Raw genomic sequence first — 24242 nt, forward strand, 5'->3', positions numbered from 1 at the left:
TACGGTCACTTCCGGCCGACCCGGAAGGTGTTCCGGGCATTTGGCCTCCCTCCCCCCACCCATTTCCCACCCGCCAAGCCCTTCGTCCGCTCTCATTGGCTGCTCTGGTAAGTGGTTTACTCCGGCCGGCTCGCGGGTGAGCGGCGGGGTCCGAAGTTGACCCCACCGCGGACCCAATCGCGGCGGGGGGAGCGGTCCTTAGGGCAGGGTCCAGACCCTCCAGCCCTCCCTCCTCTGGCCCCCAGCTGGGAGTCCCTGGGTGCGCGCCAGCTGGGGACGCGGCGGGGACCCCACAGCTGCGGGTCGTCTCCACCCCCAGCTGTGAGGCCGAGACTCCCCCCAGCCTCGGAAGGCGCCCTAACACCTGCTGTGGCCATGCCCCGTCTCCCCGCAGCTGCGGGGCTGAGCTCCCCCGTAACTAGAGGCCCACCACCAGGGCAGGTGTAGGGCGTTCCCCCGCCCCCCGGACACCCTCACCCCGAGGGTTTCCTCTGCGGGTCTATGATGGGGTAGAGGAAGATCCTGTGGGATTTAAATGCAGATTCATCTAAGTCCGTCAATCCTCTTGGGAGCCCAAGCCCTTTCTAAAGATGTAGCTCCATTTCCTAGCCTGGCATCCCCTTTTGGTAAAGCCCTTTCAAAGTGGGATGCTGCAGAGCAGACACTACACTGAATCTTTAGAGCAACCCTCTGAGGAGTATCATTTTGTACCCCTCCAGAGTTCCTCAATAGTCCCATTCTTCCCTTTATATCCCCCAGTATTCTGACTTTGAAAGGCTGGTAAGTGCTAGGCTAAATTACTGAAGCTCAGCTGGGTTTTGGGAGACCCCTAGGGGAACTGAGGTACTGCCTCCAAAGTCTGGTTGTTAGAGACAGCACCTCCATAGGCAAAGGGTTGGGTAACCTCAGTTCTGGGTCTCCACATGACAGTTGGCCTGATCAAACCTAAAACTGAAAGGCCGTGATTTGGCCAATACCCCAATGGACCCTGGGGGCATCTTGAAGGCATTTCCCAAGAGGAGGAAAATTCATGCCAATCCATCATCAAAAGCACTTGCAAAGATTCCCAAGCAAGAAGGTGGAGAAGAAGAAGGAGGTGAGCAGATCCACCCTCAGAGCCCTCATGTACTTGAACCCCTAGGCTTCCTATATTGTTCATGACTAGAATCAGATATTAGAGCTGATTTCTGCCAACCCATGGCCTACAGGTTGGTTTGTATCTGTGTTGTACCAGGCTTGGGCCCCAGTCTTTGCCAGGCCACTTGGCTGTGTTATTTTCCAACCCATCCCTAGACCTCCATTAATCAGAAAATACTCTCTGGCCCCTAAGGAAATGACCAGCAGATTCCTTTGCTCTCCAGGAGGTTGCCTGAAGGTGGGAAACTCAGGTCCCCAGAGTTACATTATTTTGCAGCCAAGCTGACAAATAAATGACAACACCTCATGTGGCAGGCTGGGGGAGGGGAATATCTGTTACACTGTGAGGCCTGTAATGGCAAGACATATGGCCTTATGCCTTGTGTGACGTAGATGTCTTTTAATACTTGAATGTAAAGATGATCAAATGAATCCATATGCAGGATACCTACAATATGCTAGGCACTGTTCTAGTTTACATGAGGGAACAGGACATACTGAAATCCTTGCCCCTTACATCAAGTGAGGGTTCATGGGGAAATTAAGTGTATGCTTGTGGCTGAATCCCCAGAAGGCTGGCTGTCTGGATGGAAGGAAAACGATTGTTTGGGTTCATTTGAATCATATCCAGCAGTCATGACAATAAGCATCTGGATGTCCCCTGCACAGAGTGGCTGAGCTCCCTGCGGGCACATGTTGTGCCCAGCGGCATTGGGCGAGCCCGAGCAGAACTCTTTGAGAAGCAGATTATCCAGCATGGTGGCCAGATATGTGCTGCCCAGGCCTCAGGGCTCACTCACATCGTGGTGGATGAAGGCATGGATGGTGAGCGAGCCCTCCGCCTCGTCGGACTGTCCCAGCTGCCCCAGGGTACTCAGCTGGTGAAGTCCACCTGGCTGAGCCTGTGCCTGCAGGAAGGAAGGCTGGTGGACACGGCAGGATTCAGCATCTGCATCCCTAGCAGGTGAGCTACCTCCCCCCACCCCAATCTTTCCTCAAGTGTTTCCTGGCAGCATCTTGAACTCTCTTCTTGGGTTATTAAAAATAACTTTTATTGTTTTAATCAGAAAAAAGAAGATTTCAGAGTAGAAGATTGGGAGCAGGGGTAGAGCCAGGCCTTTGGGGTCTTAACTTGCCATCACCATCCCTGCAGGTACCCAGGGCTCCAACCAGAGCTCAGCAAGGCAGACCAAGAATTTTCTGCTCCTCCAGGATCCCATGAGGCTCTGCTCAAGACAGCTCTCACTCCTCCTCGTTCTGCCACCAGGCCTGTATCTCCTCCCCAGAGGACAGAGGAGGTCCCGAGCACCCAAGCTCAGGTCAGGAGCCTCCCAGCCCTCAGAGCTCCCTTCCCCTGGAAACTAGGTCACAGGAACGGGGAGGGCCTGGTGGTTGTTCAGAAAATCCCAGGCCCCTAAAGGAGGAAGGATCTCTATTGTGAAGTCATTTGGCTCTTCCCAGCACTCATCATGCCTGCATTTGCCCAGGCACACCTACCATTTAGGGGCTTCTAGGGCTGGGCACTGGGGGAAGCCAAACGGAACAGGGCCCCACAGTTAAGGAGACCCAGGTCTGAATCAAGAGACCCAGCCTCATTCCTGAGTCTGACTAGAAGACTCAGCCCCCACCTTTGAAGAGTTCTTCTGGGGGCCAGGGGCATGAATTTATCATCTCTTCTCTTTCCCTACCTCAAGCCTGGCTCTGATGCTGAAACCAGTGATGGGGAAGAGACCCAGGTTAGCGCAGCTGACCTGGAAGCCCTTATCAGTGGCCACTACTCCACCCACGCTGAGGGAGATGATGAGCCTCGCCCAGCCCCTAAGGGCCTGGATAAGTGGGTCTGTGCACAACCTTCGAGCCAGAAGGCAGTCAACCACAACCCTCACATCACAGATAAGCTAGAAGTGCTAGCCAAAGCCTACAGTGTTCAAGGAGACAAGTGGAGGGCCCTGGGCTATGCCAAGGCCATCAATGCCCTCAAGAGCTTTCACAAGCCTGTCACCTCCTACCAGGTACCTGCGGGCCAGGGCGGGGATGCAGGGAGATGGGGTGCTCTCTGTTTACTGGCTGGAGGTTGGTGGAGGCACCAGTCACAAGTGGGGAGGAGGTGGGGAGGGCTTAAGTTTTATGATGTCTGAGACTTGCACAAAAGAAATAAAACAGGGAGATGGATAAAAGCAGATTGACAGAACCTTGATAATTATAGAAGCTGTGACAGGTACTTGGGGGTTCATTATATTATTCTCTACTGTGGATTTTTTTTCCATAGTAAAAGGTTTTTATAAAGGTTAGACGCTGGAGGCCAATAGACCAGGGTTTGAATTCTGGTTCCCATCATTCACTGTGTGATTCTAGGCAAGTTACTTAAACCGTTTGAGCAATGAAAAGGAACTAAGATTAGTGAGGGACTCAGGTACTCCTGGGAGGACCAAATGTGATGCTCCCTGCAGTGCAGGACCTGGCTGCAGAAAGGCCTCCCCCACCTTGTTGTTACCATGATGATGGTGACTAGTGTCACACTGCTGCCTTTTCTCTGCTTCCCATGCTGACCCCCATCCCTCTGAGAGCCAAAAGACAAGTGACCCAGCCCAGCCCATCCAATCTTCTCATCTTCACTTGTGCCCAGGCTTTACACAGCCATCGGTTGCCAACTGACCAAGCTGGCTTTTATTCAGATACGTGCTAAAGGAGTCTGCTAACCCACCACTGGCTATACACCTCCCATCCTCTCACTCTTCTTCTCCTGCCTCTGCCTCCTCCTCCCCCAGGAGGCCTTCGGTATCCCCGGGATTGGAAAGCGGATGGCCGAGAAAATCGTAGAAATCCTGGAGAGCGGGCATCTGCGGAAGCTGGACCATATCAGTGAGAGTGTGCCTATCTTGGAGCTCTTCTCCAACATCTGGGGAGCCGGAACCAAAACTGCCCAGATGTGGTACCAACAGGTCACACTATGTCCCAGCACCCACCTTAGTTTTGCTCTTTCTTAGAGGTCCTGCCCCACAGTTCTTGTACCCTGTGCTCTGATGGGAATGAACCAGGAGGGGGACTAGGGCTCACGGAGACCCCTCTCCAGGCTCCCAGACCTGCCCTGTTGTCTGATAGCCCCAAGACATTAATTTGTGATAGAAGCAGAGAGACAAGAAGTGTGTTTCTCTCTCCACCTGACTAGTAAGGGCCTTCCTAAGAAGACCAGGCCTCAGGGCTATGTGTCCAGATCAGTGGTTTCCCCAACCTGGTGATGCCCAGAATCTCTCAGACTGATGGACTTATGAGCCAGTATTTTAGTGTTGTGCCAGGGCTGGATTGGGATGTGTCTCCCATGCTTCCTACTCCTCTTGGGTCCCACTGATTACAAATGCAACCACTCCTGGGGTTGGTCCTTCTTCAGGCCTTCCTTGGAATCTGGGGGTGATGGAAGCCTTGTGTATATGCTCATTCACTGCCTCTCCATTGGTTCTAGCTGCTCATAGCCTCCTCATCTGGTTTCTTTTTTCCAGGGTTACCGAACCCTAGAAGACATCCGCAACCAGGCCTCCCTGACTACCCAGCAGGCCATTGGTCTGAAGCATTATGATGACTTCCTGGAACGCATACCCCGGGAGGAGGCTACAGAGATTGAGCAGACAGTAAGGAAAGCCAGGCCTTGGTATAAGGTCAGGGCCTGGCTGGAAGCCAAGAACACGTGACCCCTCAGCTGGGGAGCCAGGCAGAGGAAGCTGTGGGACACCAGCGGTTGAGACCAGTGGGGAAAGGACCAGTTGAGACTGAAGCTGGAGGGGTGGGTGGCTTTAGTAGGAAGTGCTGTAACACCAGGCATCTAGGTTAGGGTCAGTAAGCATTGGCTTAGATCCTGGAATTCTGTTAGGACTGGGTTAATGTTAGGGCTGGATTAGAGGTGGATTATGGTCAGATCTACTTTAGGAAATTGGGGTTTGAACTGGGTTAGGTCAGAGTAGGTTAGGGCAGAGGTTCTTAGTGTTCTTTGATTCACAAACTTTTCTGAGAACCCAATGAAAACTATGGACCCTTTGTATCCAAAATTTGTACAAAGTTTCCTATGTCCAGACATACACACCTTCCAAAGGACCCTCCCTTACTCCCCACAACCTGAGGCTGGTTCAGAGTTTGGGTTAGAATTGGTACAGAGACACAGTGCCAGTACAATCAAGTTTGGGGTCAGAGGAAAGCTAGGTTGAATTGAATTAATGTTAGGTGGATCCCTGGGTGGTGCAGCGGTTTGGCGCCTGCCTTTGGCCCAGGGCGCAATACTGGAGACCCGGGATCGAATCCCACGTCGGGCTCCCTGCATGGAGCCTGCTTCTCCCTCTGCCTGTGTCTCTGTCTCTCTCTCCCTCTCTCTGTGACTATCATGAATAAATAAATAAATAAATAAATAAATAAATAAATAAATAAATAAATAAAACCTTAAAAAAAAAAAAAGAATTAATGTTAGGCCCGAATTAAGAGTAGGGTTTTCTTAGTATTACTTTTAGTTAAGATTTGTCATTGTCCTAAAAATAAGATTTGGCCAACATTAGGTTAGAGTTGGGTTAGGGATTAAATTCATCAAAAACCTAGATTAGAGACTAGGATGTATTTGGGGTTAGATATATCATTTGTTCAGTTGGTATCAGGATTAGGGGCTGGTGGCTGTGGGCAAGATCTGCTACTTTGGGATCAGGTTTTGATAAGGTAGGATTCTATAGAGTTCCTGGCCCACCTTAGTTGAAATCAGCCTCCAACTCTATTCAGGCTACGGGACTATGAGGCTGGTGCAGGATGGATGGACAGGCTCTTTTGTCCACCCATCACGAGGCCTCAGTGCTAGTGATGACACCGTCACTCAGCCACGGTGTCCAGGCACGGAGAATGTCCCAGTGAGCCTCCAGCCCCCAGCCCATTGGAACAGTGGTGGCTTGCCACCTGGCATTTAAGGGCTCCAGCTTTAGGAGTTTTTGATGGGATTACTCATCCTAGGTCTCCTCCCAGCCTGTAGGGAGGCTCAAGAAGGGAGTGAGGGGATTAGAAGAGCCTGGCCTGTCAGGAGAATTGAGGTGTCCTGGCCAAAGTATCCAGGGTCCCAGAAATCCTCAGTGTCCTGGGGTAGAGGCGTGGAGGCCATCTGCATGTGAAAGGCTTCCGTGTCTCTGGGGCAGAGGCTAATGGGCTTAGTTTCTTCAGTGAGGATGATCCTTCTGCTGACAGCCCCCTCTTTCTTGGCTCCCTCTCCATGCCGAGCCTCCTTCTTCCAAGTAAGAGTGTGAGCACTAGCTCAGAATTGCCTCCTCTTTGCTTTTTTTCTTTCCCTTTACTATAGGTACAGTTGTATTCCTTGCTCCATTTCCCCCTAGGCCTGGGCCAGGGCACCCTGATAGCCACCTGCTCAGGCCTCAAGCCCCAACTCACATACTCTGCCTTTAGCTCCAAATCTATACCTGGGGCTGCTGAGACCTGGCAGACGGGCACCTTGTGCTTTGTCCTAAGTGGACAGACCTGGGCACATGGGTTGGGGCAAGGGCCAAAAGAAGGTGTGTCTCTCTGCTCTTAAAGAGCTCTAGGAGGAAAGATCAGAGCCTTCCGTCAGAATCTGAGTATACACCTCCTAGATCTCTCTTCAGGCTGAGTCTGGTGGTGAGAGCACATTTTCTTCTCTTCTAGCAAAGCTGGAGAACTGCCATTCCCCAGGGTAGACCTCTGGCATCTGCTCCTTGAGGCTTTCCCTCAGGGTTGTATCTCAAATCCAGGGATTGGCTTAGGGTATCAGCTGGAAGTATGGGCTCCTGGGTTAGGGAAGTCTCTTGTACTGCCATGGGAAGGCACTCCTTACAGGGCTTGAGGTCCACAGGCCCTCCCCACTGCCCCCTGCTCTTCCCCAGGTCCGGAAATCAGCTCACGCCTTCAACCCCGGGCTGCTATGTGTGGCATGTGGTTCTTACCGACGGGGGAAGGCAACCTGTGGTGATGTGGACGTGCTGCTTACTCACCCGGATGGCCAGTCTCACCAGGGCATCTTCAGTCGTCTCCTTGACAGCCTTCGGCGACAAGGTATAAGCTCCATCTCTGGGTGAGCAGGCTGGCCGGGGCAATGCAGGGCTGGGTAACTAACTCCCAGGAGGGAGAGCCTCGGAGTTGCAAGCTCTAGGCAGGAAGCAGGGGAAGGCTGCTTCATGAGAATGCCACCTCTCCCTCGTGGCCAGAGCCATTTCAGGGAAGAGATGAAATAGTCCACCACTCCTCCAGTCAGGTGCTCAATACTGCCTGCAGATTGAGTTTCACCTCACCTGTCTACGACACTGTAGGGGACGCGGGGAGGAATGACTATGCGTGGTTTAAAGAGGCAGGCCCAGAGAGGGCAAAGCCACCCAGCAATTAAATTCATGAACTGGGAATGGAGGACCTAGGGATAAACAGGAGAGACCTGGGAGGACAGGGCAACCCAGGCCTGGCTCCCTACCCTCCTAGCAGCCTTCCGATGTCGTGCTAGGGTTTCTGACAGATGACCTGGTGAGTCAGGAGGAGAACGGCCAGCAGCAGAAGTACCTGGGTGTGTGCCGGCTCCCAGGGCCAGGGCAGCGGCACCGACGGCTAGACATCATCATTGTGCCCTACAGCGAGTTCGCCTGCGCCCTGCTCTACTTCACTGGCTCTGCCCACTTCAACCGCTCCATGCGGGCCCTGGCCAAGACCAAGGGCATGAGTTTGTCAGAGCACGCCCTCAGCACCTCTGTGGTTCGGGACACCCAAGGCCTCAAGGTGGGGCTTGGCCGAGTGCTGCCCACCCCCACTGAGAAAGATGTCTTCAGGCTTTTAGGCCTACCCTACCGAGAACCAGTAGAGCGGGACTGGTGACCCGTGGCTGGAGGGGAGGGGACGCCAAGCTGGACCGGCTGCCCCACGTGGCCATCCAGTACTTGGCCAGCCTCAGTAAGCTGAACCTCACTACTTCAGCCACCTGGGCCTGAGGGAAAGGGCCAGCCTGGCTCCCTCTCCACAGGAGAAAACTGCCATCCTTCTACCTCATCGTTGCCCCCTGCCAGAGTTTTGTAACGGCCCCCTGCCCCCATTTTTTTTTAAATTTATTTATGATAGTCACAGAGAGAGAGAGAGAGAGGCAGAGACACACCCCTGCCCCCATTTTAAGCAAGAACAGGTGTTGGTGTGAAGCCAGCTTCCTGTGCTGAAGGCCCAGACACCCCTACTTCCCTACCCAAGGAGGCTCTGACTGCTGGGGGTGGGACGGGGGCTGCAGGGGAAGGGGCAAACAGCTGTGGCGGAGCATCACCTAAGACCCTTTGGAGCCAGAGAAAGCATTTACCCATGTACTCCCTCTACCCGGCCTGCTTCCTGTGCAGCTGGAGCTGTGGGACGGGGGTGACCCGGCTTGGTAAGGACAGCATTTGAAGGCCCAGGGGCCCAATAAAGTGCACTTGACATTCAGACTTCCTGGTGTCTGAGCTGCTGTAGTCCCTGCCTGCCTTCTTCCATCCGTGCAGGGATGGAGATGGGAGCTGAATGGGAGTCCAGAAAGGCAAGTCAACTGCTCTCTAGACAGGACCAGACTGAATCAGCTCCTGAGCTCAGAAGGGGGTGGGGGTGGGTAGAGGAGAGGAAGAATCCATGGAGTCAGGCATTAGGAGCGCCTGTGTCCCCATCAGCATTTCTTGTGGGTCCTGTCCAAGATCAGGCTGTTGGGACATAAACAAAGGTGACTCATTAGGAACAACCAAATGGTGACTTGTGTGCCACCAACAGTGCTGAGGGAGTCAGAGAAGGTTGCCTGGAGGAGGGGAGGGGCAGGCTGGCAGGAAAATGCCTGCCTGTTGAGGGATGACTAAAGAACGTGCTTTAGAGAGGATGCTTCTGCCCAAGCCAGGAGAAGGCCAGATGGATGGGGCCAGAGGATGGGGAGTCAGGCTAAGGGGCTTAGTTTGAGAGAGCAGGTAGGAGCCAGTCAGCTGGCGAGACCAGGATGGTGCCCGGAACTTGGCCTTTGCAGGATGGAGAATTTGGTGATGGGAGCAGAGGGTGGGGAAGAAGGTTTGGGCCTACCAAGTGTGAAGAATAATGAGCACAGGGCAGGAGCGGGCAGCTGTGTTGGAGGAGCCTGGAGAGGCCTGGGGGCATGGGGGTTTGGAGGCTTCAAGGATAGGCTTAAGCTGGAGCACGCTGGCCAGGAGGCGGGGCGGGGGGGGGGCGCGGGCAGGTGCTGAGTCCTGTACCTCCGTCAGTAACTTGAGGGTCCCAGGGCTGGTCTCTGTTGGTGTGATTTTCGTCAGGGGATCCTGGCAGTCTCCCAAGAAGGCACCCTAGTTTAGAAGCCTGAAGTCCAAACCTTGGGGCCCACCTGCATGCGTCATGCTGGGGAAGGAATCGAGACCTCATGGAGTCTGGGGCCCTTCCACAGCTTTGTACCAACCAAAGAGTCACATCAATTCCACAACTTCGAACAAACCAGAGTCACATCAAAGGCCTAGAAGTCTTTGAGGGGTGACTTCCTCAGAGCTGCTACTCCCAAGAGGTGTGGCTGACTGGGGCCTGGAATGAAGAAACTGGGCAAGTTCCTGGGCCCCCGACGCTGCTTCTGGCCCCCCTCACAAGCTCTGCCAGTTCTACTCGGGACTGGGCCCCCAGCATCTGCCGTTATTCCCAGCAAAGTCACAGTTGGTAGGATCCCAAAGCCTGGAGTGTCCGGGTCCGGATGTGGAAGTTGCTTCTCTCTTGCTCCCCACTTCAGTGCCCTGGCCTGCTTAACAGCCTCTTCAGGCCCAGAGAAGAGGGCTTCCTGGGCTACAGGAGGGAACCCGGGGGTCATGGGGTAACTTAGCCAGTTAACCCCTTCCCACACACAGGAAGTCCCCAGAACCACTGGAAGGACAGTGCTCATTTCTGGGTCTGAGAACAGGGACCTCGCACCGCCGCCTCCTCCTCCCAGCAGATTCAGAATTCGGGAGATGACCTTCAAACCATGTGAATTCGTGTTCCTACCTCCTGGCAAGGACAACAGGAAATCAGGATAGAAAGGGAGAGTGCCCACACCCTCCAGAGAGCCCCGCCGCGGAGGTGGTGGGTTTATTCTTGGCTGCTCAGTCTGACCCAAGCCCAGGAGAAGAGCTGCTGGAGGGATTTCTATCCTGAGAAAGGCTGCCCAGTCTGAGTCCAAACTAAGCACAGTGTGTTGGAAGGTTCTCCAAGTACTTCAGAGTCCAAACTTGGTTTCTGAGCAGGCTTGCAGCCTCGTGTCCCATTCTACTGGAAAGGGAAACTGAATTTTGGACACCTGGTGGGGACTGGCATCCTGTCTAGCAACTGAGTACCCCCAAAACTACCACCCAGCTTCTGCATGGTCCTGAGGAGAAGGGGAAGGGTCTCACAAGCCTACTTTCTGCCCCTAGCCCAACCATCATGACTCTACCCCTGTGCGAGAGTTGTCCCTGGCCAGACCACATGAATGGTAGGCACAATAGCTGTCCCCCAAAGATGTCCTCATCCTAACCCTTAGACCTTGTGACTATGTTACTTTGCTTGGCAAAGGACATTGGAGATATGATTAGGTTTAAGGATTTTAAAATGATATCATCCTGTGGACCCAATCTAATTATGAGTCCTTGAAGTGGAAGGAGAGATGTGTGACAACAGGTGGACGGTGAGAGAGATGTGATGCTTCTGATTTTGAAGATAGAGAAAGGGGACCACCAGCCAAGGGATGTGGGCAGCCTCTAGAAACTGGAAGAGGCAAGGCAATAGATTCTACTCTAGAGCCTCCATAAGGGAACACAGTCCTGCCAACACCTCAATTTTATGCCAGCGAAACCTGTGTCAGACTTCTAAACAGTAGTACTGAGTGGTGATAACTTTGTTTTAAGTCACTACGTGTTACTGCCACTGCAGGGAACCAGTAACCTGGGTATGTCTTGGTCTCCTTTTATAGTGAGTGGAAGGGCCTTCTGTGAGGTAGAGGAGGTCTCCCCACAAGTGCAGCCGGGTGTGGGGAAGGATGGGAGCTTCATAGGCCTGGAGTGGGGGAGGGTCAGGTGGTGGGCAAGGCGGTGGGTCCCAGCCCTCTCGGACTGGCTGCCGCTTGGTCAGTGTGAGCCTCCCTTAATTTCCGTTTCCCTCTGATGCTTTGTGACCAAGATACAGACCTTTCTAAACTGCTCTGCCCCAACCCCACCAAGCTGGGAGCCTCATCTTTTCCCAGGGGCTGGGGGAGTGACATTGGCCTTGGCCCCAGACTTGCACTGCAAGTGGAACAAGGAGAAGTTCAACCTCTCCTGGGTTCTGAGTGCTCACGGGGGAGCAGATGTGGGCACAGGAGCCTTCTGCCCTAGAGTGGACATGGCAAGATGGGCGAGTCCTACCCTCCAGGTTTCGAGGGCTGGGAATGGAAACTCCAGGCCCTTTGTCTTGCTTCTCCAGGACAGTTATGGGATTTTTGTCCCTTTAAATGGGATGTGCTGGGGGCACCTGGGTGGCTCAGCCGGTTAAGCAGTTAAGCGGTTAAGTGTGTGCCTTGGGCTCAGGTCATGATCCCAGAGTCCTAGGATTGAGCCCCACCTTGGGCTCCCTGCTCAGTGGGGAGCCTGTTTCTCCCTCTCCCTCTGCATCTCCCCCTGCTTGTGCTTTCCCTCTCTCAAACAAAATTCTTTAAAATGAAGAATGTGATGGGCTGCCTTTTGTCAGGACTAGGGACTACAACATGGAGAAGATGTTGGCCTCACTCTCTTCACTCCAACAGGAGAGCCCCTTCAGCCCCTCTCACCATCTCAGAGATTAGAGGTTAGGGCACCTGCTGCTGCCCTGACTCTGCAAATACCCAGGAGCTGCCCTGGGCCTTAGTTCAGCCCTGAGACCATTAGCCACATTTCCACTCTGCCCTTCCGCCCAAACACCAGCCAGCTAGCTTTCTAGAACCCCCTAGAAAAGGGCAGCTCTGCTTCTGAGCTCTGGAATAGGGGGACCCTGAGGGCTGAAGCCCCGAAGCTAGCCTGCAACTCTGGGCCACACCTCATTCCTGTCATCTGAACCCAGCCCTCCACAAGCCCTGGCCGTCCCCGCCGGAGGTCAGTGCAGATGCTGAGTACCCGTGAAAGACCCAAAAGGGGGCAGCCCGGGTGGCTTAGCGGTTTGGTGCCCTCTGGTCCAGGGTAGGATCCTGGAGACCCATGTCGGGCTGTCTCTACCTCTCTCTCTCTCTCTCTCTCTCTCTCTCTGTATCTCTAATAATAAATAAAATCTTAAAAAAAAAAAAAAAAAGAAAGACCCAAAGGGAACAATCCCGAAGAAGAGCTTGAAGATGAGGACAAGACAGGATGCCCTGGAGGACACCTCCTGAATCCAGGGGCACCACATAAGGGGCCACTGCTTGCTGTTTGAGTGGCTGTGGACCTCCCTGGGCCCTTGGCTCTGCAGCCTCTGGCCTGGCCCTGACCAAGCAGACCCATAGCCCTAGACACAGTGGTCCTGCCAGAGAGAACCCTCACCCACCAGGCTCCAAGTCCCTCAGTAGAGCTGTCCCTTTGCCTGTGTCCCTTCAACTGTATGTTCATTTGCCCGTGTGTCTCATGTGCATCCTGGGCCGTGTGTTTGTTCTCTGCGCATTCGGGATTTTGTATCCGTGGGCGGGGGGGTGGGGGGGTGGGATGGGGGGGACGGGGGGGGTGGGGGGGTGGGGTGGGGAGGCGGGGGCAGCCCCTCATGTGTGTCAGCGCGCACGGATCAAGAACTCAACGTGCAGGCCTCAGGGTCGTCAGGGGCTGCGGCAGGGCCTGGGGCTGGAAGGGTGGTCCTTGGAGTCCCCGTGGCGCGGGCAGGGACTGCAGAGGGTGGTGGAGCGCGGGCTGGCTCCGGACGCTGGGTCCTCGGTCCGCGGAGGCGGCCGCAGGGCGGGCCGGCGGCGTCAGCCTTGAGCGGCCATCAATAGCGCGCGGTTAATTAATTTGATGGGAACAGCAGGGACCGCCGTTTGCATTTAGTGAAGTTCCAGGAACTTCCAACCTCATCTTCATAATTGGCCTCATAAATTGTAAGAAAGAGAGAGATCAGCAAAGCGGGAGGGAGGAGGGGTTGCTCGTCCGTCCTTATTTAATTTTATTGCTGAAATTCATCTTTTTAGCCTCCTCCGGAATCGGCTCTCCCTGCCGGATTTGCCTAATCATGATAAATTAATATTCATTTCCCCGCCTCTTACCCGGCTCCCGCGCTTGGATGGAGTCAGATGGAGTCGGGGAGGGTCTCCCTCCAGCCCCTTGGCCAGGCCTTGGTGGGAGCCCCCAAGGAGAACTTGTGTGAAGAAAGGGAAGTGGAGCCTGGGAGTGGGGCTGGTGGGGAGCCCCCCGGGGGGGGGGGAGCGGTGGCTCTGTTACCCTGGGGGGTGGGGGGTGCAGGGTGATGGACTGACTGGGGCTCCCAGATGAGGGGCTCTTGAGGCCCCCCTGCAGGTGCCTGGGCAGACAGCTGAGTCTTTTTTTTTTTTTTTTTAGAACAGCTCGAACTTTAATGGACACTCGGTAACCCCTTCTTGGCTGAAGGCCGTTTGAGGAGGTTCCCACGGGCAGCATTTGCCACCCTCAGGACACAGGGACAGGTACACAGGGTGAGGCAGGGAACCCGAACGCTATGGAGTGGCGATCAGTGGGCCGCTCGCGCCGGGCCAAGACTGGCGGCACTAGGCCTGGGGCTCGGGCACCATCCTCCACCATTTGAAGGCAAAGGGCACCCGGCGGATGTTGGCACAGGCACAGAAATCCCCGATTTCGGTCAGGTAGCAGTCAAAGTCATCGATGAAGGTGCACTTGAAGCCCAGGGGCTCGAGCAACTGGCAGATTTTTTCTTCCAGGCAGCAGGTACCCTTGATCTGGGGCCCAAAAGGCTTGGGGATGCCCAGATTCTTGCCCATCACAATCATCTGCAGCAGGTCAGGGAAGTAGGGCCTCACGAAGAACTTGCCGGTCTGCTCGCTGGAAGGCACGTTGGTCAGCTGCTCCAGGTAGAAGAGCTGCGGGATGTCGATGATGTCCCTCTCAACCAGGCCCAGCTCCTTCTTCAGGATGTCGCGGTTCAGGTTGATGCACTTCTCTACGTAGTCGGTCTGCTTTCTCATGTTTTCATCAGCCAGAAGCTGATTGATGGTGTTGGCGTCCCGCCCGTTAGAAAGGAGCTAGTCCAGAGTGTGAGGCTCAACCACCCCTGCCCAGGTAGGGTTAGGTGGGAGGGGCTGGAAAAGTCTAAGAAGGCCCTTCTGGAGGCCCAGAGGCCCAGACTAGGGCAGACAGGATAGCTAGTTCCCATTGTGGGGGGGGGGGGGGGGGGAGGAGAAGGGATGGCTGCCCGCCTGACCTGGTCTCTGCAGCACACCTCTGCTGATGAGGGGTGCCCCAGGAAGACTCCAGTGGGAACCCGGCCTCCTCTGTGGGGCCTCACAGGTGCCCAGGGTCTCTGGGCAGCGGAAGTGGCACCTCTGCTCCTCTACAGCCTAGGTCAGCTGGGTGGCAGACCTCTGACATCTCTGACGCTGGATACTTTGGCTAGGCCACGTGATTGCCCCAGCTCCCCGTTCTTCCTTGGTGAGGCCCTTTCCTGTGGCCTGCAGCAAAGGTGGTTGGAAGGGTAACGCAGGGCTGCTCTTCTCAGTGTGGTCTCATGGTCCAAAGGGGCAGAATTCTCTGTCTTCTTTAATCACAAATAGTATGTGAAACTAGGAGGGATTTAGACTATATCCAGCTCCTTGCCCTATCATACAGACAAGGAAACTGAGGACCAGAGATTAGAGGTGACTGGCCCAGCCAGAGTCTCACAGAAGTCAGGGGAGTGGGATGAGGAGTGAGGGATGCTTTGGAGGCTGGGTGTGATGGGCAGGATTTGAAGGAAGACCCTCAGTAACCTTCACCCCCTCTCTCTTGAGTGTGGGTAGAGCCTTCAACTATGATGAGGTTATGTTAAGTGAAGGTGCAGTCAGATTTGAAGCATGATGAGGAGTCAACATGCCTTTGCTAGCTCTGAGGATGGAGGGGGCTGCATGCAAGGGAGAGTCATGGAGTTGCTGAGAGTAGCCTCCAGCTGACAGCCACAAGGAAATGGGACTATAGTCCTACAACCACAAGGAACTGAATTCTGCCAACAGTGAGAATGAGCAAGGAAGCTGATCTTGCCCAGAGCTTACAGCCTTGTGGGGCTGTATGCAGACAATTCAGCTGAGCCTTCCTGGACTTCCAGCCTAAAGAACTGAAATTAGTGGACTTTGTTTTTAAGGGCTAAATTTGTGATGATTTGTTGTACAACAATAGAAAACTAATACACAGACTTAGGGGAAGGGTGTCTTCGGGGGCTTCTATGATGGGAAGGAGGGAGATGAGGTTGGAAGAAGTCTAGGGCTCTATCCTAATGCCATTTCCCTTTCCCCATATTCCCACAGGGCAACCATTGAGTGGAGCTGCTCCCCAGCTGCCAAAGTCCTCACCACTCCCTATTGTTTTACCTGAGACCCAACCCTTAGAAGCATTTAAATCTGTGACTCCTGCCAGGTGGAGCCTGGATCCCTGAGTTATGAGGAGCAGGGATTCACCTCTCACAGGAAAGGGTCTTTGACAGGAGAAACTTCTATGGAATTGCCTCAGGCAGAGCCTTTTAGGATGTAAGTAGTGGCGGGCTGATAATTCAATATACTTGCAAACCAGAGATTCCCTCCCTATCCCAAATCAGAGTTTTAAAAAATATTTATTCATGGGGCCTGGGTGGGTGCTGGGAGGAGATATTTTTGATTCCTACTGGAAGGCATTAGCTTCTCTATCAATTGGAGAAGATTGGTTGACCTTTTGCAAGTTATGGCAAGAGTCTCCAGTGAGGAGACATAGCTGCACCATATATCTGGTTTATTTTAGCAACATTTTAGCAGTGTTTATTGATTGAGCCTGGCCAGTCCACCTCTAACCTAGGCCTGCATATATCATGTAAGCTTCCCAACAGTGCCGTGGGTTATTGTATTATCCTCATTTTGCAGATTAGGAAAGGGAGACCCAGAGAGGTGCATTCACTTGTGCTCAGTCACACAGCACATGAGGAACAGAGCTAGGTTTTAGCTTTGATCTCTGTGACCCAGAAAGCCCAGTTGGTTTCCCTGGCTCTTCTCTAGCCAGATCTCACTGGGCCTTCTTTTAACCTCTCTGTCCTCCCATGTATCTAAATCCAAAGTTGTCAGTCTGTGGAGGGTTCCTAATACTGCTCTTGAAGGACATAATTGCTGGCCCTGAGTCCTGGGATTTTGAATAAGCCAATGCCCCCTTGCCCCCAGATGGGAGCCCCTGATCTCTAACCTCCATTAGGGAATTAGTGGTGTGGGGGGCACAGACTCTAATCTCCAATCCTGTTGGAAGCAGGGGTCCTGGCTCTATAGCTCACATATATCCCTATACATGCCTGACAGATGGCCCCACACATGTCCCTGCACACACCTGACCCTTCCCTGTCAGCCCCCACCTCAGAGCTTGAGAGCCAAGGTTCCCCACCCCCCACCTGGAGGTCCTCCATGACCCTTCTTCATCCAAGTGCCGATGGAAGCTGCGGGACCAAGTGAAGGAGGAGAGCTCCGGGAAGATGCACTGGAGAAGCCCTGCTTGCTGCTGCCCAGTCTGTAGTATGCAACCATGCAGCTTCACAGTCTCTACTGTGAAGTACAGACTCAGACCACAGATGCCCCCCCGGAACCTGACTCCATGAGCAAGAGGAAAGCTCTCTCTTCTCCATGCTTCAAGTCCTATTTTTCTGGACCTCACTCCCTGCACCTAGAAGGAACAATCAGGCTTCTCTGGGATCTGGAATGGGAGTGGCTGTCCCGACGCAGAGGGATGGTGAGACAGAGGAATGCTCCAGGAGTCATCTTTAGGGACAGGGGTATCGCCGCAAACGGGTATCCTGCCGGAGGGCCTTCGGGTGAGCTGGGTGGCCGCTGCCAGGTGTACAGGGCGCGGACTGGGCAGGTATTGAGGCCGATGGGCGCGTTTCCCGGAATAGGCCAGCAGAGGGCGCGCGAGGACCAACGAAGAGGACCCTTCGGAGAAGGGGGTAGTGTGCGCAGGCCGAGTTGGGGGTGTGGCAGAGAGGGCTCCAGGTACCGGGAGGAACCGCCCAGCGGAGCTTCTCTGAGGTCCAGGAAGGGAGGAGGCAGCCACTGGGGATGTGGCCTAGCACCCCTTCTTGGTTGTCTAGACCCTCCCCATCACCTGGCAGGGAGCAGAGTCCTGGACTGGTGACCTTGACGCTGAATCGGGTGGGACCCTTTCCCCAGACTCACTTCTGGCCCGAATTCTGTGCCTCAGTTTCCCCTTGGGTGAGTTCTGCCCTTGCTTCTGGAAGCTCTAAACTGGGAGACCAGGTGGGGTGAGACCACTCAGTAAGAGGGTCCCAGGAAGACCACTACCTCCCCACTCCCCCCGCCCCCTTCCTTCCTCAACCTTGTACTCTGAGCTTGGGGGAAAATAGAAAGTGATGGAGAGAGAAGAGTGAGTGATGGAGGGAGAGGTGGCGCTGGAGAAGCAAATGGAAGAGTGTAGTGGGAGGGCGGTGGTGGTTAAGAGCAGGTATGAAGAGGGGTCTAGTCTCTGGGCAGAAGCCCTCCCAGGGCTTGGGCAATCTGTGACTCTCCTGGCTGTCCTGGCGGCTGAGCTCCCCACTGCATCCCGGGAACTTGCTCCGCCCACCAGAAGCTCGGCTCCAGCCACCAAGATTTATAGCTAGGCCAGGCCCAGCGACCTTGGACGGATAACTAATGACAGGTCAGTAACGCTACAGAAAAAGTGAACTGGTAGGGGAGGAGGGATGAGGCCTATCAGCCCACATTTCTTACTAGTGCTGCTGCCTCTCACTGCAGTCTCCTTGCTGGGGGTTTCTGTGGGCCTCCCTGAAGGGTGATGGTTAACGGCTAAAATAGGAGAGAACAGGGAGGAGGAACCAAAGTGGGTCACGTGACAGTGAGGGAGCCAAGTGTCCTGTCCTGGAATACTTTCACTCCCGGCATTCCACAGAGAGAAAGTCACATATGCTTGGGGAGCCCAGGTTAGCAGGTCAGTTCCTGTCAGGCAGAAGGCAGAGCGCCCTGGGAGAGACATGGTGGGGGGGTACCTAATATTTGGCCTGTGTCCCTGCTTGTAGGTGGGTTGGGGAGGCAGGGAGGGGCCTGGGTCTCAACAGCTAGGCCATCTGGTCCCTAGTGATAGTGGACCAAAGCCTTTTCCTCCAGCCTGGCAACTCCCCTCCCCCTCTTTGAGGTCACCTGGGTCATCCTCCGGGTCCCCAGTCTATTTTTGACACCCCAGGAACTCCAGAGTTGAGAGGAAGGAAGCAACTCTCTCAATACCTGGCCTCATAGATCTCCCCTAATAATCTCTGTGGGCATCAAGGTGCTTGTACAAATGCTTTTCCACTTTATAGTCCCATTTTATGGGTGGAGAAGTTGAAGCTCAGAAGCAGTCACCAGAGGTAGGAGCTGAGACTTGAATTCAGGTCATCTGGCTCCAAATCATAGCCTCTCCCTACCCTGTTACCCTCAGGTCCTGGGCTCCTCCCCAGTCAGCTCATCCAGAACTCCTGCCCCACTTTGTCGTCAAAGGAGACACCTAATGAAGGGACCACTGAGGCAAGGGTGTTCTTTTGCCAAAATAGATACAAGGTAACATAACAACCCTGGACAAAGTATAGGGCGGTGGCAGTGGGATAGGGGAACATATCTGGGCTGCATACACCCTTCATCTTGGGGGACTAGATACCCAGTGTTTGTACATGTGGAGTTCTGTGTGCTCATTCACACTATCACTTATTCCTTCAACAAACAGGTATTGAGTGGAAACCATGTGCCATGCCCTGGGGATATAGGGGCGGCACTGGGGAGCTTATATTCTAGCAAAGGGAGTACATAGAATAGGTATGTTTATGGTGTGTGGTAATGAGTGGATTCCCTGCAGAGTAGAAGCAAGCATGAGCAGAGACATATGCAAGGCACCAACTCTCCTTCTGGGGATAGAGACTAAATCTTCACCCATCACCTCAGCCCCTTAGTCCACATCCAGACTCTCACATAACCAAAACCTGCTCCTTATACTGTTTTACTCGATCAACTTGGAAACCTGAGAGATCCTTGACTCCAGGAGTGGCTACATAATTTCCAGGGCCCGTGGCCAAATGAAAAATTCAGACTCCTTATTAGAAAATTATAAAGAATTTCAAGAGAGCATTAAACCAAGTATGGGGTCCTTCTAAATGCAGGGCCCCCCCCTGGGACTGTGCAGTTCATATGCCTGTGAAGTTGGCCCTATCTGGCATTTTCCCATTCATTGACCTCCTGGTCCTCTCCATTTTTTTTTTTAAAGATCTTATTTGAGAGAGAGAGAGAGAGAGAGAGAGAGAGAGAGAGCACATGCAGAGTGGGGAGGGAGAGGAAGAAGCAGATTCCCCACTGAGCAGGGAGTCCTAACATGGGGCTTGATCCCAGGACCCCGAGATCATGACCTGAGCCAAAGGCAGGCACTTAACTAAGCCACCCAGGCACCCTTACTTATTTTTTTAAGTTTATTATTATTATTTTTTAGTAGTTTCTACATCCAACGTGGGGTTGAGCTCATGATCCCAGAGATCAAGAGTCACATCTTCTTTGGTCTAAGCCAGCCAGGTGCTCTGGTCTTCTCCTTTTCTTTTTTTATTTTTTTTATTTTTATTTTTGTCTTTTCCTTTTCTATGTCTGTGCTGGCTCAGGCCTCACAGGTCACATTCCTGTGGACCTGCCCCAGCCTCCTTGGGGGCCTTCTAGCCTAAAGCCTCTTCCCAGCTCCAGCATCCTGATCCTCATTTATGTAATGAGTCTCATTCCCACCATACTCAGTGCCATTCTCTTGGACTCTTGGCCCCTTAGACTCCATGGCTCTAAACACCACTCCCTACAGGTTCCTATTTCCATACTTTTTTTTTTTTTTTTAAACAGAATTCAATTCCTTTTAAGAATTTATTCTTCCTTTAGCCACCTCCTCCAGGTTGGCTCCAAAAATCTTTCTGATTTTTGTGTTGGAAATCTCACATCACAACTAGGTACTCGGATCAAAGCACAAATCATCTTTCGCCTTCACTCAGAGCCATTTGTCTGCTCCTTCTAGTAGACTTAAAATTCTGGAAGACAGGGATGGTGTCATATTCATCATTGTAACTCCACAGCACCTAGCTGACACATGACTGAGGGGCTCAGTTAATATTTGTTGATACAGTTTGTATGTGTTTGTAAGCCCTGAATTGTGTGTGCAGGACTGTGTCCACAAATAAGCATTTCTGCTTATGTGTATATATACTTCCATATCCATGCATGCACAGGGATATTGGGATCGTATGTGTGCACAGACTTAAGGGTTGTTTCTGTAGGCATGTGTACTGATCACAGATGCATGGGTATGCATGCTCCGTGCTGCATGGGTTTATGTTAGTGGATGTGTACCTAGATCTGGGTGGCAGATGCAGAAAAACATGTGTCTGTGGTCCTGTGAGGTGGGGGTTATGCCTGGACAGGAGCTGCAGGTGCACCGTGCAAGGACACAGGCGGCTGGCGCGTGTGCGGGCCATGTGTGTGCACAGCTGCGTGTCCTGGCCGCGGGCAGGCCTGCCGCCCAGTGCGCCCAACGCTCCCGCTGAGCTCGCCGCTTTGTTCCTCCACCGCGGGCGGCCGCGTGGGCTCCTGGCTCCTGGGCCCTGGCGTCTCGGCCCCGCCGTGATTGGCGGCCGGGTGGGCAGCTCGGCTCCCTCCAGGGCGGGCGGAGCCGGATCGGCTCCCGTTACCCGCGCAGGGGGTAGGGGTGGGGGTGGGGGGTGCGCCAAGCCATCCATCTTCTGTTATTACAGCGTAATGGGGCTGCTCGGGCGCCCGCCCATTTGTCATCGGCCTCGTTCGCTGATAACGGGCATTTGTCATCACTTTCCTCTGCGCCAATGTCATCAGCGCTGCTGACAGGCAGGGCGGGGGTGGAGGGGGGAGTGTCGTGTGTATGAGCACAGGCGCGTACACATGCGCATGGGCCTGCTGGACACACAGTCCTGCACACACAAACAGGCACACCCCCAAGAGGGCACACCAGACCTGTGGGGACACATGCCCCTGTGTGTGGATCAAAGCTCTCCAGAGACGGATACACACATGCACACACACACTCAGAACAGCCTCATCTGTCAAGTAGCTATTCCCAGCTGGAGATCTCTTCCCCAGTTGAGGAGACCCGTGCTGGGGGAGGTGCTGGGGGAGGTGCTGGTTCGTGGTTAATGGCAGCTTGAGTGCAGGTGGCCCTCTGCCAGCTCCCTGTGTGCACACGTGTGACATCAGCCACCAACATTTACTAAGCCCCTTACAGTCTCTACAGGCTTGTGTGTGACTGTGTGTTCTATTGGCAAAGTGTGACAGCGCAGGTACAGCCACATGGACTCTCAGACACAAGGACTTTGGGGAAGTCTGCAGGGCTGGGTGGTGGGATGGTGGGTGGTGGGATGATAGGTGGTGGTCCCCATGATGTCTTCTTCCTGACCCTCCAGAGACAGTGTAGCTTGGGAGTCATTTTCTTTGACTAGACTCTGAGCCTAGGCTGATTTGCAGCAAGAGGGACTCAGGAAAGACTCCAGAAAGAACTTCCTCTCTGGACCGGGTGTGAAGCAGTTTGGAGTAGGCATGACACTGGTAGCCAAGAAGGGAGCTTGGAAGGGAGAGACCTCTTGCCCATATCCTATGCCCTCTGGACTGGCTCAGGTACCAGCCCAGCTGGGGCATCGATGATGTGTTTCCTGGTGCTGCCTTCTGGCATAGTCACTTCAGGATGGCGTAGGGGACTCCATTAGCCCGTATCAGTCTCTCTCCCCAATCTCTCTGGTTCCTAGTTGTCTGGCACATATTAGGTGCTCAATAAATAACTGTTGAATGACTAAATGATTGAAGATAGGGTATGTGGAGGTAGGGAGTCTTCCTAGTCCCTTCCACCTGCCACTGATGGGCCAGATCTCATCTCTTGCCTACCCCCCTAACTCCTTTCCTCACTCCTTTGTAGTCCCCCCAATTCCCCTTCTCCCCCAGCTTCTCCCTCCTGGGCTGAGGGGGAGGGGGTGGGGGCAAGGTCCCCTGGCAGAGCAGGGCTCGCTTGTTCCTTGTAAATGAAGACCATAATTAACATTAAATTAAGGTAATACAAATGAAGGCAACATAGAGGCTGACAAGATGAGCGTTTGGGGAGGCAGTGGGGAGAAGTGATTCATATTTTTAATTTACTGTACGGATGGGCCGTGTGGCTGGGGAGCGGGCGGCTCGCGTGGAGGGGGTGTCGCCCCGCAATGTTTGCTGGGCTCTGAGCAAGCACACAATGACTATTAAACTCAACTGTCCATATAATGGGACAGATTCGACATGACGCCCACTGGAGCACCAGGAGCCTGGCCGGCCAGGCTGTAAATCCTGCCCACACAGCGCCTGGCTGTCCACTTGCCGACCTAGCCTGGCTTGGCCCAGGCCTGGGGTCTGGTGGGCACAATCCCGAAAGGGCCTGAGAGGGGTGTTTGACCTAGGCAGTCACCCAAGAGGGTGCTGGCCCCTGGCCCTGACTGAGCTCAGGGTTGGGGCAAGGTGTCACTGGCAGGTCATGTCTTAATCATGCTAGCGTTGAGGTGGGTGCTGGTAATGCCCTCTCAGCTCAGGAACTTGGTGCTGGGATGGGGCCGGAGCTCTGTGGTCCCACATGTGGTCTGATCCAGGAAATGAAGACACTGGTGTCCTCTTTCAAAGAGGGGAGCTAATTGTTTGCATTATCACCATCATAGCACATTTACCAAGCACCTACTCTGCACTGACCCCCCACTTCTGACTCATTAACTGACGCCTCACAACCATCCTATGAGGAAGAATTATCCCCATTTTACACATGGGTTAACTGAAGCTGAAAGACAGGGAGTAACTTGGTTCCAGAGCAAGCAAGTGGCTACTGCCCCATCCCATCCCTCCAAACCTCAGAGCCCGGGTCTACCCCCCTTGATCTTGTAAACTCTGTATACAGAATGAAGGCCGCATCCCAGGCAGCCCTCACCCACTGGACCCTGGAGCCTTCAACACGGAGTTCTCTGGGGACTTGGGTGTGGGTGCCCATCCGCCACCCTCCCTCCAGGAGAAAGGTGCCAACAAGTCCCAGGCAGGCAAGGAGGGATCCCTGCTTACTCACTCTGCAAACAGAGCCTAAAGATGCTCATCCCTGGGATGAGAGACGCAAGTGTAATTTAGGTTTTGATATTATGAAAGTCTCGCTGCTCTAAAACAGCAGGGCACTCGGTGCCTCATTAATAAAGGATAAACTCGGAGTCTATTTACAAGGCGCTTTTTGGGGTTATTTACTCTCCAATATACATATGTAATGTTGTGCATACTTACCGCTAGGTATGGCTCATCTTTCCAGCCTGGGCCTCGGAGTTACCCTGGGGAGAAAGGGTCCCTGCAAGGTGAAGAGGGTCACTGGGGACGAGGGACTGCATAGGGAGCCACCCGTGGCTGTAGGGAGGCTCTGTGAAAGATGACAGGGCCCCTTGGAGGGAGGGAAGTAATAGAATTTTAGAGCTGGGAGGTAGAAGGGGCAGAGGGTGGACTTCATCTGTTTCCCCTTCCCTTCCTCCACCCCGAGGCTTAGCACCCTTAATGATAAGGTATAGGCTAGGCTCCCCTGCTGGGCCCCCAGTCTCTCCCTCCCTCCCAGCTCCTCCCTATGTGAGGCCAGGGCATGCTGGCCTCCCTCATTAGGGCCCCTACTCTGACCAGATTCTGACCACACTGGGGAAGAGCCCCTGAAGTTGTGAAAGGCTATGAGCAAGCATGTCCTGGGCAACTGCTGTGCACCTTAACACCACCCTTATCACAGCCCTCCCGCTCCTCCCACCATGCCCAACAGTGCCTATAGTGGGCAAGGCCTTCCTCAAACCAAGATGGAGGCTACCTCCTAGCTCCTGGTGCCATTAGCTTGTCACAGTAGAGGTGGGTTCTCTGCAGCTGCTCAGTTGCCACCCTTCCTTGCAGCTGCTACCACCTTAGCCTAGACTTGATGTGCAGTAGGTTAGTGAATCTGCAG

The 24242-nt window shown here is 53.9% G+C and overlaps 1 protein-coding gene across 3 annotated transcripts; it reads left to right on the forward strand.

The window, feature by feature from the left end:
- Positions 1–48: 48 nt before the first annotated feature.
- Positions 49–8576, forward strand: POLL (DNA polymerase lambda). Of its 3 annotated transcripts, XM_041746400.1 has the most exons (9): positions 49–107; positions 931–1096; positions 1807–2101; positions 2291–2456; positions 2832–3149; positions 3906–4079; positions 4635–4763; positions 7014–7182; positions 7622–8576. In XM_041746400.1, exons 2-9 carry the CDS (start codon positions 982–984, stop codon positions 7984–7986), a joined length of 1731 nt encoding a protein of 576 aa, XP_041602334.1. In that variant the 5' UTR covers positions 49–107; positions 931–981; the 3' UTR covers positions 7987–8576. The 3 variants fall into 3 exon arrangements, with proteins under 3 accessions (XP_041602334.1, XP_041602333.1, XP_041602335.1); XM_041746399.1 differs by lacking the exon at positions 49–107 and having other exon boundaries at positions 120–1096; XM_041746401.1 differs by lacking the exons at positions 49–107; positions 1807–2101; positions 2291–2456; positions 2832–3149 and having other exon boundaries at positions 1031–1096.
- The last annotated feature ends 15666 nt before the right edge of the window (positions 8577–24242 follow it).

Source organism: Vulpes lagopus, chromosome 2, assembly GCF_018345385.1.
Source record: "Vulpes lagopus strain Blue_001 chromosome 2, ASM1834538v1, whole genome shotgun sequence".
Taxonomy (NCBI): Eukaryota; Metazoa; Chordata; class Mammalia; order Carnivora; family Canidae; genus Vulpes; species Vulpes lagopus.